The sequence below is a fragment of the Podarcis pityusensis genome, assembly GCF_964106645.2.
Source record: "Podarcis pityusensis genome assembly, chromosome: 4".
NCBI lineage: Eukaryota > Metazoa > Chordata > Lepidosauria > Squamata > Lacertidae > Podarcis > Podarcis pityusensis.
The window spans coordinates 86978710-86998406 of NC_138027.1; the positions used below are offsets into that span (position 1 = coordinate 86978710).

Genomic DNA, 19697 nt, shown 5'->3' on the forward strand with positions numbered 1-19697 from the left:
AATCAAGACTGAAACTTGTTAAGAGGTGTTGCTATCTTTAAAGATAATTATTTCCCTGTGACACTACTCTTGACTGAATATGGGTAGCTTGATCATTCTACAAATCCTGCAGGGAAGGGGACAGAGGGAGCTGAGCAAGTCAATTCCTCCTCTCTCTTCCCCGCACCCCCCCATGTCACGCTAACATTTCATCATATGAGCCAACTCTAGGGGGCTGTGGGTTCTTGGTCACCCACCATAATATAATTGTGGGGGCTGGGCACCTACAAAATAAATGGGCAAAGCCGGCAGGTGGCAGCAGCACTGCCTCTGAGAGAGAAGCAGTTCATCTCCACCCTCTGCAGCCAATGAGCAAGGCACCTTTTTCCGGGGTGGGGGGCTCAGATGCGGAGGCAGAGAACCCTTCCCCATGGTGCCTTGCTGGCTGTGGAGAGAAGGAGGAAGATATACAGTGGTACCTTGGTTCTCAAACTTAATCCATTCTGGAAGTCCGTTCCAAAACCAAAGCGTTCCAAAACCAAGGTGAGCTTTCCCATAGAAAGGAATGCAAAATGGATTAATCCATTTCAGACTTTTAAAAACAACCCCCAAAACAGCAATTTAATATGAATTTTACGATTTAACGAGACCATTGATCCATAAAATGAAAGCAATAAACAATGTACTGCAGTCACACAATTAATCGATCAATCAGTAGCTGAACTGGGTTCCACACAGTCACAAAAACAGAACAAAAAAGAACCGCAAAAACAAAAACGCAAAATATATAGCAGAAACAGACACTCAAATCGGAAGTGTGGCACTCAAAACAGAAGCGATACGCTCAAAACGGAGCACGTTCGGATTCTGAAATAAGTTCACAAACCGGAACAGTTACTTCCGGGTGTGCAGTGTTTGGGTTCCAAGTTGTTTGAGTACCAAGGTGTTTGAGAACCAAGGTACCACTGTATACAATCTGAGCCTACAGTGGAGGGGTTCACAGCATCAGCAACCCCCAACTATCTTGCTTCACCCATAGTCACAGCCTTGCGTGCAAGCAGAAAATGGGCATGGCTTTTTCTTTGGCTTCCCAGCCTGCTGCTTTCCATTTCCAGCTTCTAGTACAGTGATACCTCGGGTTACATACGCTTCAGGTTACATACACTTCAGGTTACAGACTCCGCTAACCCAGAAATAGTGCCTCAGGTTAAGAACTTTGCTTCAGGATGAGAACAGAAATCGTGTTCTGGTGGCGCAGCAGCAGCAGGAGGCCCCATTAGCTAAAGTGGTGCTTCAGATTAAGAACAGTTTCAGGTTAAGAACGGACCTCTGGAACGAATTAAGTACGTAAGCAGAGGTACCACTGTATCTCGCTCACATCATTCAACTCTCAACTCTGGCCTTTGTCTTTCTAAATATAGTACCAGCCAGTTGAGGAAAGAGGATGCACCCATTTCTCTTCTGGAGCTGAACCACTTCCCTTGTTTCCTTAACTGTCCGGGCGAAAATCGGGAAAATATCAGATTTTCCACCAAAATAGGTTTTTATTTTTAGATTTTGCCCCAAAAGCACAAGTTTGGGCAGAACTATGAAAGGTCCCCTGAAAAAGCTCAACAACTTTGCTACCCCCAAAAAAACTTTGCCAAGAAAAACTCAACAACTTTTCTGTCCGGATTTTCACTGTTTGAAATAGGGCAACCCTAGTATTGCTCCAATCTGAAGGCAGAAGTTTACTTTCTTCCATGGCACGTAATGGCAGCAGGATGGAAGATTCCCTTCCCTGATAGATCAGTGGACAGGATGGAATAATTGTGTATATGCACACTAGATCTGAATGTTTTCAGGAAGTGTAGATCATGTATTTGGTTGTTGTTGCAACTCAAAGGGAATTGAGTCAGGTTATACAAATTCCATTGAAATGAATGGAAAATGCGCTGTAGCATGGGCAGACTGAATTTTTGCCATGTAACATGTGGGTGGAAAACTGATGTAAGGCATGTAAGCTGAAAACACCGTTTTACACCACTTTCTCACACAAGATCTATCTATACACAGGGCAGGAGGCTCCAGTAAGGCAATAAATGCAATGGAAATGGTCATAAACGAACTCTCTTTACGAGCTTATTAAAACATTCACAATGTCGAAGATTAATGTTACGGGTTGAGAGGAGATATTTAATTGGTGTCAATTAATTTCTACTGCAAGACATCTTCTAAGGAGACAAGCCCATTATTTTCAGAGCATTTCAACTCAATGCCACCTCCGTCCCCCAACATACATAGCTGTATGACAGTAAAGGAGAACTGCGGTCCTTAAAGTTGCTTAAACATAGTTTTCTATCATAGTTCTGTGGAATGTACATGAGTTAATCACTAAAGAGGAAAGTAGCCAGAGAACACTTTTGGCTATGTCACATGGGCAAGGAAAAACATGTTTCATTTGCTGTTTCATTCTAAATCATTCCATAGGTATTTATTTAATTGCATTTCTAAAAATATTTAAAGACTGCCCATGCATATAAAATATCAATGTGATGCACAAGAAACTACACATATGCAATAAAGCATAAAATACCATTAAAAACTGTTATGTACTGAGTTGAATAGGATCCAAAAAGCAGAAGTATGATTGGTCTGCAGGAGCCACCCAATCCAGCTCCAGGTGGAAGTGAATCCTCAACCTGATTGGCCTACAGGAGAATCCCAGAATAAGCCAATCACATGCAACCCATTGTGTAAATAATGTATATAAAGCAGATATTTTGGGGGAACTTCCATTCCTCACTACTATGAGCTGAATAAAGAGCATGAAATCCACACTCGACTCCGAGTATATTTCAAAAACAGTACAAAGTCATCAGAATAATGGCTGGCTCATCTTGAGAAGATTAAACAACTGGCTAGGCCTAACTAAGTTCTTCTTTTTCTTCTTTTATCCCATCTTTTTCTTCTCTTACTCCCTTTCTCCTCTCTTTCCTCCTGCCTTTATCGTTTTTTTTATCCCCTAGTTTACGCAAGTATGCCTTATATACTGTGCGCTGGAATACGAAGGGAATTGTGGGAGGAAGAGGGAGGGTGGAATGGGAAAAAAGAAGGAAAACTGGGTGGAATTGCACAGTTGAGTCTTTGTAAGATTTGGAGGGGGGAACTGAAATAAACTGTTAATAATAATTTTTAAAGTCACTTGGTTACTCAAGGCTACAGGTGCTTTTGGTGGTCTTTAAAGGTCCTTGTTTATTGATAAATATGTAACAGCTATTTAATTGTTCCAGGGCAATTGCTCAGGGAAAATGTTGATCACAAATCTGAAGGTGGCAGTTGCACATTTTCTGAGAACTTAGAGTATGAACTAATAATGAGCTAATAATCATGTATTCCCCAAACATGCAAGAAATTTCTCTCTGGAAATGCAAAGGGCTGCTGTCTAATGCTAGGAGCAAAGATGGACAACTGCTTTTCTAGAGCCTCTTGCCGGCAGTATCAAGGAATGAATTTAATGATCCATATCTGAAAGGGTTGGAGCTAAAGCTGACAGGGTCAAAACTAATTTTCCATGTGATACACAGATTTGATATGACTGTACTGAACCATAGAAAGAAGGACCTGTTTGACGTCCCTCAGACAAGATGTTCACACTTAGTGTTCTTTTTGATGCTTGGAGTCTAACCATGGCTCTTTCCTGATTACATTCTGACTGCATTTTTGTACTTACACAGGAGTAAGTAACGTTGACTTCAGTAAGGCTTGCTTTTGAGTGGAACAGGATTTCACCACCAGCCTCTGACAGCCACACTGCCCATGTGATACGGTTCATGTCTACTGAGAAGCAAGTTCTATTGGTTTCATGGGGGCTTACTCCCAGGCAAGTTGCTATAAGATGGCAAGCATGGCCAATGGCCAGGGATGATTGTAGTCAGGGCTTTTTAAAAAGCCAGATCTTCGTGGAACTCAGTTCCATCACCTCTCAGGTGGATTCTGGCATCTCTCAGGTGGGCACCATTGTCATTCTAACAGAACAGGTGAATTCCGGCACCTCTGTTTTTCTAGAAAAATAGCACTGATTGGAGTTGTAGTTGAGAAATACCTGTCAGTCCAAAGTTGATTCAGCAGGAAAGGATAGGTTAATAAATAATAATAATAATTAAAAAAAAATTTATTTATACCCCGCCCTTCCCAGTTCAAAAACTGGGCTCAGGGCGGCTAACAACAAATTTAAAACACTTAATTATAAAAGCAGCATAAAATACAGTATAAAAACATGAATAACAATAAAATTCAAAAATCAATTCAGGTGAAATAAGCATTAGATAATCTCCAGGGCTAGCTGGCTGAAATGGTCCTACTTGGGCCAGCGAGGAGGCTAGAGGAGAATTAGCTGTGGGGTCTCAGAATGGGTGATCTTCATAAAAGGGGAGGGGGAGGGAAGAGAAGGGAAATAAAAGATCCGGCTGAATTCAAATTAAAGGCCGGGAATAGCTCAGTCTTACAGGCCCGACGGAAGGAGGTTAAATCCTGAAGGGCCCTAGTCTCAAGGGACAGAGCATTCCACCAGGTCAGAGCCATCACTGAAAAGGCCCTGACCCTGGTGGAGGATAGTCTGACTTCCTTAGGGCAGGGGACCTCTAAACTATGGTTATTCATGGACCTTAAGGTCCTCTGCGGGGCAGACCAGGAGAGGTTGCACTAATGGTGCACAAAGAAGGGAAACACATATTTGGTAGAGCAGATAAAGGAGACATTTGCTTATTTGATTGATATATATTTATTTATATACTGCTTACTTGCCCAAATGACTTCTAAGCTTTTGACAAGTGTGAAGACAATCGTAAAAAAATATAATGGCACATCATTTTAAAAGAGAGAATGTTAAAAACATCCATAATTGAAATGTACAATAAAACAAGCCCATTAAAACAGTGAAAACAGCAATTAAAACAATTAGATCAGGAGGCACGAGTCGGAAGAGCAGGGCAACACTTGTCTAAACAAGTGTGTCATGAAGAGCCAACAGAAGGCCAATACCAATGGAGCCTCACCTATTTCCGCAGGGAGAGCATTCAGGAAGACTGGTGCTACTTGTGAAAAAGCCCGCCTCTGTGTTACAACCTGATAATCATCAACCCATTGGCAAAACTATGGTAATCAGGTTCCATTTGTTGATCTTAATGCCGTTTGTTGGGCATGGGTTGGTTTCCAAAATAAATGCTTCATGTTTGCTAGTTTGCCCTCCCATTTTCTGAACTTTTTCTTTCACACAGGACTATTACAAAATGCATAAAACTCATACGTTCGCGACAGACGCAGAATGTCATGATGCCAAAACAGATGCAGAATGTGCACAGAAGTTCATAGCATCTTCTTGTAACTACATTAGATAAAAAATAATAATGTTAAACACAATCTCTTTGAGACAATACCAGACAGGCCTTTGAAGCATTAATACTCAACTAAAAAATGTATCTCATAAGTTTCACCCCCCCGGCCCCTTCTCTTGTAAGCATCACTTCTAGAAAACATTGAGAAATTGAGCCCATACAAAGATGGTCAGGCTACATGCCCAAATAATCTTAGCACGGATGTTGCAAGGTACTTAGATGACTTGGGGCATAGGTCCATGGTACAAATTTGCATGATAATTCATATACATAGAAACTTCTGGGAAATTAAGATAATGGATGTGCTCACCAGTACTGAACTTTGTAATACTCCTAGCAACTCTGTAGACAAAGTTTTTGTTTTAAAGAAAGTTTTAGAAGGGGTGGAGGGGCAGGAAATCTGGGACGAACCACTACACACCTGAGTCTTAGATCCTCTGGGCCACGTCCTAATAATGTCCTTGAAGCTTCATTGTCTCTAGCATCCTGTCACGTGAGAAGATTTCACCAACAGACATGGTAAAATATGTAATAGGATCTATGGTCAAATGCAGGGGTCAGCAAACTTTTTCAGCCGTGGGCCGCTCTACCGTCCCTCAGACCATGTGGGGGGGGCCGGACTATATTTTGGGAGAAAAAATGAACGAATTCCTATGCCCCATAAATAACCCAGAGATGCATTTTAAATAAAAGCACACCTTCTACTCATGTAAAAACATGCTGGTTCCTGGACCTTCCGTGGGCTGGATTGAGAAGGCGATTGGGCCGCATCCGGCTCACGGGCCTTAGATTACCTACCCCTGGTCAAATGGCTGTCTGGATACATAATGGGGCATAATGGATGGCCTAGGATCCTCTCTCCCAGTATGACCCACGGAGAGCCTCAAGGTCCATAAATAGCAAGACCCTAGTGGTCCCGGGCCCTAAGGAAGTTAGAGTAGCTTCAACCAGAGCCAGAGCCTTTTCAACACTGGCTCCGACCTGGTGGAATGCTCTGTCTCATGAGACCAGGGCCCTGCAGGATCTGATTTCTTTCCGCAGGGCCCGTAAGACAGAGTTGTTCCACCTGGCCTTTGGCTTGGAGCCAATTTGATTCCCTCCCCCTCTTTCTTTTTTCTTTTTTCTTTTTCCTTTCTCCTCCTGTGATGAGGCTGCATTTTAATATTTTAATGTTTCAATATTTTAATTGTTGTATTTTAATCTTGTTTTTAAGTTGTATTCATTCAACTTGTTTTTATTATTGCTTGTTAGCCGCCCTGAGCCCAGCCTTGGCTGGGGAGGGCGGGGTATAAATAAAAATTATTATTATTATTATTATTATTATTATTATTATTATTAAATTTCTAATAGCAGTGCCTATGCATCCTTTTATGTCATCATCCTTCCCAGTCCAGATATTTATTGGCTACAGAGATCTCATTTATGCTACTTGTTTGCTTCTTGTTGTTGTTGCTGTTGGCACCTGTCTGTCTAGAGAGATAATGGAGTGTGCCTCTGGGGGTGATGTCCAACTTCTGTGTTAGCAGCACCTAAGTGACTTCCTTGGGGCACGTCGGGGCAGTGTGTATAAAGGTCCTGGACTGCTCAGATGCCAATATCCACCTCTTGGCCTTGCTGATGTGGCCCAAAGGAAAGCAGAGCAACACGTTTGGCTCTAGCTTTGTTGTAGGAGTTGCCAGAAGGAGGTCTACAAGGAACCATCCAGTTGTCTTAGGTACTTCACTCCATATTTGTATAGAGTTGACCCCTTAGCCTTTTTTCCTCGTAAACATATCCCACAAGGTAGCAGAGGTTTAGGATCAGAGTTTTCCTTCTCCTAGATAGGCTACCTTTCCAGGTTGATGAGCCCCGTCTGCCCCTCACTTCCCTTTACAGCAGAGCAGATACCACGTCCCAGTTCCTCTTTTCTGTATTTATTTACAGTGGTGCCCCGCAAGACGAATGCCTCGCAAGACGGAAAACCCGCTAGACGAAAGGGTTTTCCGTTTTTGAGTTGCTTCGCAGGACGAATTTCCCTATGGGCTTGCTTCGCAAGACGAAAATGTCTTGCGAGTCTTGAGATTTTTTTTTCACTCCCCCCCCCTTTTTCTAAGCCGCTAAGCCGCTAATAGCCTTTTAGCAGCTAAGCCGCTAAGCCTTTAATAGCCGCTAAACCGCTAATAGCGCTAATCCGCTAATCCACTAATAGGGTTGCTTCGCAAGACGAAAAAACCGCTAGACGAAGACACTCGCGGAACGGATTAATTTCATCTTGCGAGGCACCACTGTATTTACTTGCATACAGTTCTTCCCTCCATTATAGAAGTCAAGGTATGATTACCACAGGGTCTCCCATCCTGGTACGGATCAGACCTGCTTCAGCAAAACCATCCTGTGCCAGAGCACACAAAACCTGCATTTACCTTTCCAACACACTCCTTGCCCCCATCCGGGAGCAGCTGTAGTGTTTTGGTGTGAAGAGGGGAGGGAGCATATGAACTGCCTTTAAATCTTGGTCCAACTGCGCTGGCTACCAATGAGTTTCCAGGCCCAATTCAAAGTGCTGGTTTTGACCTATACAGTGGTACCTCAGGTTAAGTACTTAATTCGTTCCAGAGGTCCGTTCTTAACCTGAAACTGTTCTTAACCTGAAGCACCGCTTTAGCTCATGGAGCCTCCCGCTGCTGCCCCGCCGCCGGAGCACGATTTCTGTTCTCATCCTGAAGCAAAGTTCTTAACCTGAAGCACTATTTCTGGGTTAGCGGAGTCTGTAACCTGAAGTGTATGTGACCTGAAGCGTCTGTAACCTGAGGTACCACTGTAAAGCCTTAAATGGTTCAGGATTGCAATACCTCAAGGGCTGCCTCTTTCCATATGAACCTACCTGGACCCTGAGATCATCTTCTGAGACGCTCCTTCATGTGCCGCCTCCTCAAGAAGTCCAGAGGATGGCAACATGAGAAAGGGCCTTCTCTGCAGTGGCTCCTCGTAAGTGGAATGCTCTCCCCAGGGAAGTTTGCCTGGTGCCTTCATTATAAACCTTTAGGTGCCAGGCAAAATCGTTCCTCTTTAACCAGGCCTTTGGTTGATCCGATTTACATTCTATGCCCTTTGAAAATGGTTTTTTTGGGGGGGGGGGGGCTATTGGGTTGTTGTTTTCATTTTTATTAGGTATTTTGTGGTTTTATATCTTGATTTTATGCTGTGAACCGCCCTGAGACCCCCAGGTGTAGGGCGGTATATAAATTCAATAATGATGATTGTCAGATGGCAAAGGTGGTTGCTCACGAGTAACCAGGCAGGACTCCGACCTGTCTTTTACAGGTTTTATTTAGGTGCAAAACTATTTACAGTACAGAACCCCAAAGTTCATGTCTGCCTCAATCGCTAGCAGAATCCAGGAGTGCTTGTTTCCTGGACCTCCCCCAACATAAAAGTCTTGTTATGCCCAGCCTTTTCCTTTTCCATTGGGCTGTCCTGCTTAATCTACACAGAGGCTGGTGGCAGTTGTCCAGGGATTCAGGCAGAGAAATATCCCAGTCCTACCTGGAGATAAAAAAATTCCTTCCAGTAGCACCTTAAAGACCAACTAAGTTAGTTCTTGGTATGAGCTTTCGTGTGCATGCACACTTCTTCAGATACACACACGAAATGCACACGAAAGCTCATACCAAGAACTAACTTAGTTGGTCTTTCAGGTGCTACTGGAAGGAATTTTTTTATTTTGACTATGGCAGACCAACACGGCTACCTATCTGTAACTACCTGGAGATGCGATAGATTGAACTCCAAACCTTTTGCCCACAAAGCAAACGCTTTGCCACTGAATTATGGCCCTTCCCCGAGGGCATGGATAACTTCTATTAGACTTTATAGATGGGAGGGAGGAACCAGACATGTGACTGCTGGATTTGATGGCAGCTACATGTTTATTGTCTCATTTGGCCCTTGGCCCAAAGCACAACTGTTTAATTCCTTTGTGGGGAAAGTTGGAGACTGACAGTACCAGGAAGTTCTCTGAAACCCAACCTCGCTTCATACAAATTGCTCTCCTTCTTCCTTTGTGCTCATTTCGCTCCGTTGCAGCTGTGTTTTGTTCAGGGGTCATTGCATAATTTAATTTGAACACCTCATTGTCAGCAATGATTATAGATTTCAAATATCACAAGAGGAAGCTTCTGATTATGCGAATTGTAAAGGAGACCAAACAAATGCAAAGGGTTGTGGTTTTTTTTACAGTTAATTTTTTTAAGACTAGAGGATTAGTTTCAGCTATTTACATCCCCAGTGAGTTAAGCAAACTATCCTGTTGTGGCAAGATTTTTTTCTATTTTTTTTTTTTTTAACAGAAGATGAAGTATTTTCCTGATGGGCCATTAGCAAAAGGCAAGCATGAGCTTCCATTCATCATTCTTCTCAAATATGTGGACCTGTTTTTCATCAACAGCTGTTGGCATGCAAACCAGGGCAGTTGAACTATCTTTTCACCATGTGCAGAAGGTGCGAGCGGCAAACAAGCTCATTAAATGTCTGTTTCCGGAGTGAAGACAAAAGTCGTATGAAAGCAGGGGAGGTTGTGGCGGGTAGGGGGGGAGAGGTGGAAGTTGTAAAACAATTCAGGGCTATTAAATTATTTTTTGTAGAGGGAAAAGAAAGTCTTAAAGTGTGATGAAAAAATATTGATTTCATTTTATGTGGAGCTAATGAGATGGCCCGAAAGGCATTGCTCGCCAGAAAACATTTGCTTTTTCAACTCTCCCTAGATTATATTGCATATTATAAACAGATGACATCTTTTATTCGTAACTTTTTTTTTTTTAAGAACTCACAAAAGCCATTGAAAGTTGCTCCAATGTGTCATGGTGCAGGGCCTTGTGCACAACAGCATCTGCTATAGTTGAGTTTTCCTGATGCACTTTCAACCAGGCCCAAAGTACGCACGTCAAAACCATGCCAGGTTCAGCTCTGCAAAAGTGTGCCAAGAAATACGTTAGAATTCAGTGCTATAGACTACGGTCACCTGTAATGTTTCCCATTGCTCTATGCAAGGGGTGGGGAATCTTTTGCACTCCAGATTTTGCTGAACTACAACTCCCACCATCCTTGACCATGGGCCAAGCTGCTAGCTGGGGCTGAAGCAAGCTGGTATCTAACAATGACTGGAAGGTCACAGGTTCCCTACCCCTGCTATAAATGCACAAAACCTGCAGTCTGGTTTTTTTTAAAAAAAATTTTAAAATTCAAAATTATAACAAGACATATTCTCCAAAAACATATCACCCTTGTCCCCCCCCCATTTTTCCTCCCCCCAAAAAACCCCCCCACCCCCCGACTTCCCTCAGTTCCAGTCTTTGGTTTCTCTAAGAATGCTGTTTTCTGCATGTTACAAAGTTGTATAGATCCTCAAACTATTTAGCTGATTATTATCAATAAAAAGTTTGTGAATGTTTATTCAAAACCTGCCAAGGAGTCCAGTTCGCTTTGTTGCTTCTTCAGATACTTTGTAAAGGGTTCCCATTCATCCTTAAAGTCACAGTTATCCTTGTCCCGTAGCTTATCTGTCAGTTTTGCCAGTTCTGCATAGTCCATCAATTTTTCTTGCCATGATTCTTTAGTTGGGGTTTCTTCAGTCTTCCATCCTTGTGCTACCAGAACTCTCGCGGCCCAGTCTGGTTTTGCACAAGACAGATGTGCCGATTCCAAGTTGAAAATGCCATTCTGAGTTGAAAATGTTTCTTAATTCCCATTTCTATGATCTCACACCCAGTTATTGCTGCGGAAATGTTTCCCGATACAGTTCCCTTTGAACTGTACATCTGAGACTGAATAAGTTCAAATGTTGCATTTCTAAGAGGGATTTCAGTGTGAGAATCACTCACCAACAGAGGTACAATTCTCCTTCCCCAACCACTCACCACCACCATCATGAGTGACTATGTCAGCTTTCTTAAGTGTTAATAGCAGCAGCAAAAACAACTTTAATATTTATACCCTGCCCATCTGGCTGGGTTTCCCAACCACTCTGGGTGCCTTATAGGATCTCTAAAAGCATAATAAAAACACCAAGCATTAAAAACCTTCCGATACAGGGCTGCCTTCAAATGTCTTCTAAAGGTCAGATAGTTATCTCCTTGACATCTGAAGGGAGGGCATTCCACAGGGAGGGCACCACTACCGAGAAGGCCCTCTGCCTGGTTCCCTGTAACCTCACTTCTCGCAGTGAGGGAACTGCCAGAAGGCCCTTGGAGCTGGACCTCAGTGTCCTGGCTGAACGATGGGGGTGGAGACGCTCCTTCAGGTATATAGCAATGAAGCTGAAGCTCAAAAGATTCAGGACAAACAAAAGAATGCAGTTTTTCACACAGCACACAGTAACTTGCTCCCACAAGAGGTCACAATGTCCACCAACTTGGATAGCTATAAAACAAGATGAGACACATTCATGGAGGATAAGGCTGTGATGATGGCTAGGTATAAGAGAGAAATTTGATTCAGCTCACATTTAAAGGCAAATCAATCAAGTGCTCACATTCGGAAACAATTTGAGAACCCAAGCACAGCCATGCTCCAAAATTCACACTGATTTGAATTTTGCGATGCAGTTTTTCAAACAAGGAATAGTTACAAAAAGGCACGCATCGGGGGTGTGTGCCCAATAATGAATATATTTTGAACAAAATGAACACATTTTTAATATAAGTGAGGCCTCCAGCTGGGAAGAGTGAGCCATTTGATATGATTAAAATTGAGTCTTGGACCACTGGATCTGTTTGCTTTATGTTAACGCAGCACAGAACATAAGGTAACTAAACAATAAGAGGGCTTCAGCACTGTGTTTGTGATAGCACGTCCTGGCATAATGATTCTGCCACCTGCATATTTTAAACCGACGTGGCCAACCTCTAGGTTACCTTAATATTTACCCACCAGATGGGCGCTGCATGAATTCCTGGGGCTGCAAGAACCCACAGCAGGTGATGCACAGAAAATCTGCTCTGCAGGATCTTCTCAACAGGAGTTGCCCAAGAGCAAAATGGAGCATAACCGAAAGGTCAAAGGGCATATTCTAGGTACGTACATCTGGCCATGTTGTCCGAGCCCTATGTGCCTAGAATGCTTTACACAGTTCATTGGGTGATTGATCCAAGATGAAGGTAGTTGTGGAGAAGTTTCTTTACTCAGGTTTTAGGTGGTTTGCTGATGCACACTGGGGTACAAGTTGTATATCCTAATCTAATTTGAACAAAGGGGCTCGGGCCTTTGGCTTAAAAAAGACAGTTTGGAGTTGGGCTCTCAAATGTTACATATAGTAATGGAGACTTTGTGATTGATATTCTCATTTTCAGCTATCAGAAAAAAGAGAACAATTTTGATAGAGTAGTTTGCGCATCCTCTTCCATTGTATGATACCTATATTTGGACACTGTGGGTAGCACTGTGGGTTAAACCACAGAGCCTAGGACTTGCTGATCAGAAGGTCAGCAGTTCGAATCCCTGCAACGGGGTGAGCTCCCGTTGCTCGGTCCCAGCTCCTGCCCACCTAGCAGTTCGAAAGCACGTCAAAGTGCAAGTAGATAAATACCGGTAGGTACCGCTCCGGCGGAAAGGTAAACGGCGTTTCCGTGTGCTGCTCTGGTTCGCCAGAAGCGGCTTAGTCATGCTGGCCACATGACCTGGAAGCTGTATGCCGGCTCCCTCGGCCAATAAAGTGAGATGAGCGCCGCAACCCCAGAGTCAGCCATGACTGGACCTAATGGTCAGGGGTCCCTTTACCTTTACCTAAATGCTACTGCTTCCCTGAGCTTTTGCTGATGCTTCCTTCTTGTTCATGAATGGTGACAAAGTTTTCTCCATGCTTGTGAGATGTATTGTTTTTCCAGATAAATGATAAAAATTATTTGTACAATAACATCTGCAAATATCATGCAAGACCGTGTCCTCTTTGGCGGTGCCTAAGAATGTTGCATGTGTGCTAAATAAGGAAATATATATATATATATCTACAGTAAAACCTATGAATGTGTACATGCACAATAGGGGTGCGTGTGATCTAAGCGACAATTTCTGTTTAAATTGAATGTTAATTAAGTTTGATCCCTCCTGTTGCTTTGACTATGACAGTAAAGTCCAATGGGCCCCAGAAATCCCATATAGATGCCTGAGCTATAAGAATCCTAAGCAAACACACACAAATGAATTGATCTTGAACATATTTCACTGTGAATTCAAGTTTTTACAAACCATTGTTCCAGAATATTAGGATTCTGGGTTGAGGGTGCTGTGGAGTTCAGCTAGCTCCAACTATTACAAGGAAGCTGACCCTGTAAAAAGATTCTGGAACCTTCTACTATTGGTGGAAATGGAATGAACATAATATCAGTTTATGTGCTAAATCACGAGCCTTTGGAGAAATGGAAGTGGTGAAATTAGTAATAAAATAAAATAAATGCTACATTTAAGAGACCAAATTTATTGTAGGTTATTTTGTTGCCAGTATATGAAAGAAAATGAACGAATATCCCCAAATTGCTTTCTAATCATTTAGATGAAATGCAGTCTACCAGCTTTAAAGCAGTTGGCTAGCTTCTAGGTTGCTGAGTGGCTGAGTATTTCTTTCTTAACAAATAAATCTGAGTTTGTTTGATGAATTAATGCTCAGTTATAGTGGGGCGCCTGTCTCATAAATGACCATTAAGTGATGTCCGGAATACTGGATGCATTCGGCAAGGCAGCTATAATTTATGTAATGATTCAACACATTTCACATCCTACCTTGATACAATTAGGATAGGAAAAGCTTTCCTGCTGACATTAACAGATGTTGTTGGAGATTGTTTTGCTGCACTCAGACCGGAGGTAATAATCAGTGAATGAAATTGCTTCTCCACAATGCAGACATTCACTCTGCCAGTCAAGGACTGGACAAAATATGTGAAAAGGGCCTGCGGTAGATGTCAGCATTCACTGAAAAAAACTTAATGTTATTCAGTTTGTTCCAATCTTTTAAATAAATAACCAGGTTCCTTGGTGTCACTTACCCTAATCAGTGTGATCATTAGATATCGACAACAACAAACATCAATAAAACAATGTAAGCTAGTGTTTGCATATTTTCCTGAAATAGTAGAAAGGTATGTGTGTCTTTGGGGAGGGAGAATTTACAGGATTATTGTGAAAATAAATTATTGCTGAGTTATGGGGTGTTTTTCTCATATATACAGACTGGGAACTCGATTTTCTGTGTTCTATTCCTTCAGTGATGGATGAACCTGACAGCTTTGGTTTCTCTCACCCCCCCCCCCTAAAAATAAGCTCACTTCTCCACATTTCAACATCAGTTTGTGATTGTTATTTTTTAAAAGTTCTCATGAACGTTTGTTGGCATATTTGTGTGAATTTCCCCCAATAGATACTTCTTTATTTTGCACTCCTAATTTCATTGGAGAATTGCATTGCGAAATTTGGGGAAGTGCGAATTTTGAAGGACAGCTGTGTTTTGGTTTGGATATTGCTTTGGACAAGGTGAGGTAGGTAGGTTCGCATCAGAATGCAAACTGAACCAAATTTCTTCCCCATCCTTAGTCTGTATGTAACCAACCCTGCCCTGTGCTAGCATCATTGACACGCCAGAAGGAAGTATCTGCAAAATTGGGGTGAACTTCAATGTTTGGAGAAGTAAAAAAGGGAGGAAGCAGTCCAAAGGCTAACCCCAACATACTCATCATTAGAACGATGGAAAGCTGATTTGGAGGGAGTAGTTGAAAATCTGAAAAGGAGCGTTCTAGAGTGCAATGTTTTGTTCTAGGTCCTCTTTGTATCTCTCAGTGTACATATATGTGGGTAGAGGAGGAGGGAACAGGCAAGCTTCCACACCCAAAAATGTCCAAAATATCAAAGTCGGGCATGCAAAAGTGGTAGACCTTCAGCCACAATCACAATACACCTCTTCCATTGGAATGGCTAAAACCAAAGGACGAGCTGAGATTGAGAACTCAATGTGTTAGATGAACCAATGGTGTGTGTGTGTGTGTGTGTGTGTGTGTGTGTGTGGTACCACTGTATATCCCCCCTTTCGTTCCCCAAAGCAGCTCACACGTCCCTTAAAAAAGCAATGTAGAATCTATAAAAGTAAATGGGGGGAACGAGTTAAAATCCAGACAATGGATTTTCTTTTTTAAAAAAATACATAATAGAAGGAAAAACTAAATCAAAGGTGCCACAGAACAACATAGGTTGGTGGGAATGTATAGGAATGCCATTAAAAGGAAGGCAAGTGAGTCTCCTGGGGGTAAGGGATTCTAAAACCTTGGTGCCTCAACTTAAAAGGCCCTGTAGGAGTGCATGATTTAATCAATTCCAGGCCTAAACGAGGAAGATGTAAAATAAGAACAAAGATGAGTGCCCGTGAGTGCAGATTTCATTGCTGCAACCACTAAGTACAGAGTCTCTGAACAGCGGGGACTGTTAAAGAGAGACATATTAAATGAAGCACCTACCCTCCAACATTTCTCCAATGAAAATAGGGACGTCCTATTCCATCATCTGACTGGATTGCCCCACGTACTCTGGGTAGGACTTCCAACATATATAAAAACATAATAAGATATCAAACCAAGAAAACTTCCCTATACAGGGCTGCTTTAAGACGGCTCAGGGGTCGGCTAACTCCATACCCTCCAATATTTCTCTGATGAAAACAGGGACATGCTAAGGAAATGAAGGACATTCCAGGATCAAATCAGAAACCGGGATGGCATCTGTAAATCTGGGACTGTCCCTGGAAAATAGGAGCACTTGGAGGTGATGTAAGCAAGGCCCCAGACTCTTTTTTAAAAAGCACTGCTGTACTTGTCAATGCAAACTTACTCTATCCATGGTTATCTTTGTTATTTTTTTGGGGGGGGGGGCACCCAGAAGGATTCAATTATTAATAAAACTGGGTTGGATTAAATTTCTCTAGGCCAAAGGAAATTGGGTCCATCTTCACTTTAGGAATACAAGCCTTTCGTCCATTTACATAGAGCCTTTAGTACTTTTGAATGCCAGGAAGGTGAACCAAGAAGGAGATGCAGAATGGCTTGCTTGGCAATGATCCTTAATATAAGTAATGACTGCACCCCAAACCCTAGGATTTTCCGCTCTATCTGCTTGTACCTGCTTTTAATAAAGCCTTTCCCCTGCGTAATGAAATGTGAAGGGCTCAACTGTTAAATGGATTTTAATTTGGAAGTAGCTGTGGGGAAGGGTGAACCCTAAGATGAATTGGAGGAGGAGGGTTGGTTGTTGTTTTTTTAAGAAATAAAATCTATTGTCCATGCTGACTGTTTTCCTATTCCTTCAGCACATCTGGTTCTCAGTTTAAAGCCGGAAAGTGGAGGGGAACATATAATATTGGCAAGGTATTCTGCCTATAGGGGGAAATAAAGAAAGACACACACATGCAAAAAAAGAAACAAACAAAATCAAAACCTGACATTCTTCTGATGAAGCCCAGTGTCTATGTAAAGCAAGAGCTTCCTGTTAGCAAGGAAATATTTCTGGAGTTTGGAGAAATGGAAAAGAATATTCCAATTCTGCGGAGTTTATATATTTTTTTTGTTTTTAACCCTTATCAGCCAAGATAGCAAGCATTTTGCAAAACTTAGTTTCTGCAAAACTGTGAGATTTTTCAATATTTGAGTCTGGAGTGGCAGGTATTTGCGTGGCGAGTTCCCACCTCCCCCCAGTGGAAATAAAGACACATGACACAGATATTTAAGGTTAATGGGCTAAATATGGCCACAACTTTATTGGTTACAGGTGATGAGCGGTATTGGCTTAGGCATTGGTCCTAATCGACTGCAGCTTCAGCCCAATTGCTTGAAGTCCGGGAAGGGTTAACCACCAGTAGGGGGAGTCCTGCTGATGCACATCAACTAGGAACTCCCCTGGGGTCACCGATAGGGGGCATGCCTTAGGCCCTCACCTCCCTAGGCTTCGGACAGGGCCACGCCCCCCAGAATCCTTTATCGGACTACCCTTCAATATGTGGGGGAGGTGATGGCGCTTCCTTCCCCCCTTCCATCTACATAATAATACCAATACCAATGCCTAACCGCCAATACCAAGGAAGTTGTGACGATTTGCTACGAGGTAGGTGAAAAACCAAGTGGCTGGTGCCAATTTGCCAAGTGGAAAAATTCCTACCAGGCCCCTTAATGGCGACCAACCAAGGTCCATAGCAAGGTCAAAGACGAAAAAACCTTAAAGGGCGGGAGGGTGGGAAACTGGAGCAGCTGGAAGCGGCAAAGAGGGAGATCCCCAGCCGCCCCTGCATTAAATGGAGCAGGCCACCCCCCCAGGCCAGCCAATTGGCTGGCCAGGGGATGACGCGATCAGGGATTCCCTCAATCACGCGGAGGCTGAGAGCCAGCCACCGCGCGCATGGTGGGAGGGTGAAGCCCGCAACCCCACCTCCTTTCTACGTCGGAAGTGGCTTTGTCCCTGTCTGCCTCTGCTGAGTTCCATAAGAGCAATATTATGTCTGAATTCACATGGCAGCATATTCCGTTTCCCCAGCAAATCACTAGTTGCTATTTTCTGTGTTATATTTGAACTTTCTCATGGCATAAATGCCATTTCCAGAAATCTAGACTAATCTAGTGAAAGTGTAGTACTCATTTCCATGCTAATCACTTCCAGAGGAAAAAAAAAATCTGTCTGCAACCACATTAAGACAAGGGGATAAAGTGACAAAATTCAGAGTGACATACCAGCATACCAGTTCTTCTTCTTCTTCTTCTTCTTCTTCTTCTTCTTCTTCTTCTTCTTCTTCTTCTATTTGCATTTCTGGTACATTTCAACAGAAGAAAAAACTGAAAGTAATAAGAAAATAGGAAAAAAATGACCTACATATTACATATTCTATCACATTCAAAAATACAATCATTGACAAGCTTCTCTTCCTCTCTTTCCTTGGTTCCTTTTATATTTCACTTCCTCTCATGTCTTCTTAGTTTCCCCAATCTTATTCTACCCCTCCCATTAATTTTAGTAATAACTTACGCTGCTGAAAATATTAACATCTTGCTAGGCTAATTGCATACCAGTTCTTCCTTGCCGTTTGCCATGGTGAATTTCAGGGGGACAGAAACACTTATGCGTCAAAAGGGTGGGGAACAAGTGTGTTGTCCAATGATGTTCATCACTGTGTCACACCACGCTCATTGTTGTGAATGAAATTTCGCATGATATGCTGGTATATTGGTCAAAATGTCCCAGTTCCATAATGCAACAGGTATGTGGTGTGAAAGCAATTTTGGAAAATGGCGTATAAGTGCTAGCATTATAATCAGGAAATCCACTGCAGTATTCCATACCCTCCAACATTTCTCCGATGAAAATAGGGATACCCTATTCAACAACAATTTTACTATTCATACCCCATCCATCTGACTGGGTTGCCCCAGCGATTCTGGCTGGCTTTCAATAAAAATAAAAATATAATAAAACATGAAACATTAAAAAAACTTCCCTATACTTCAGCCTTCAGATGGCCTGGGGGTTTGGATAACTTCATACCCTCCAACATTTCTCTGATGAAAACAGGGATGCCCAGTGCTTCCCCCTCAAAAAATGTTAAGGGGTACTCTCATTTTCCTACTCATACTGAAATACTGCCCCTCAATGAGGCCAAACTTAGACTCACAAAATGTTTAGGGGTATGTGTACTCCTGCGTACCCCCAGGGGGGAAAAGCCCTGGGGGTGCCCTAAGGAAAAGTGGGATATTCCAGGATCAAATCAGAAACTGGGATGGCTTATATAAATCCGAGATTGTCCCTGGAAAATAGGGACACTTGGAGGGTCTGATATTGTCAGGGTTCTGTCAGTGGCTCCTGGCTGGTTGCCCAGTAAAGTATAAAGACAAAGAAAAGTTTATTACAGTGGTACCATGGGTTAAGAACTTAATTTGTTTTGGAGGTCCATTCTTGACCTGAAACTGTTCTTAACCTGAAGCACCACTTTAGCTAATGGGGCCTCCCACTGCTGCCACACCACCGCTGCACGATTTGTGTTCTTAGCAAAGTTCTTAACCTGAGGTACTATTTCTGGGTTAGCGGAGTCTGTAACCTGAAGCGTCTGTAACCCAAGGTACCACTGTTCTGTCCTTTTTTATTTCAATCTTTACAGAGAGAGGCTATAGAACCCAGCCTCTTGGATAATGGCGTTGTCCCAAATGAATCTCCACCACCCGTCTCTCCCACTTCCTCATTCGTCAATCTCATCATTTCTCCTACGGGTGCTGCTACCTGCCCTCTGTCTTTGAGCTCTTTGCTCTCCTACTTTTAAGGTTCGCCGGGTTCTGGGAGTTGGAGGGTCTGGAA

The 19697-nt window shown here is 42.6% G+C and overlaps 1 protein-coding gene across 5 annotated transcripts in view; it reads right to left on the reverse strand.

Annotated features, from left to right (window-relative positions):
* Positions 1–19697, reverse strand: part of LOC308475863 (uncharacterized protein) — a 95005-nt gene that overhangs the window by 18255 nt on the left and 57053 nt on the right. For 3 of the 5 annotated variants that reach the window (XR_013985425.1, XR_013985426.1, XR_013985427.1), the window contains 3 exons: positions 18086–18187; positions 9099–10298; positions 8474–8879 (listed from right to left, as the gene is read on the reverse strand). Coding sequence is in view for 1 of the 5 variants with exons in the window: in XM_081003343.1 (XP_080859469.1) it covers positions 18086–18187 (102 nt within the window). In the remaining 4 variants the exon portion in view is untranslated. Of the gene's footprint in view, positions 1–8473; positions 8880–9098; positions 10299–18085; positions 18188–19697 lie in introns of those variants that run through there. The other 2 variants (XR_013985424.1, XM_081003343.1) reach the window with 1 other exon arrangement.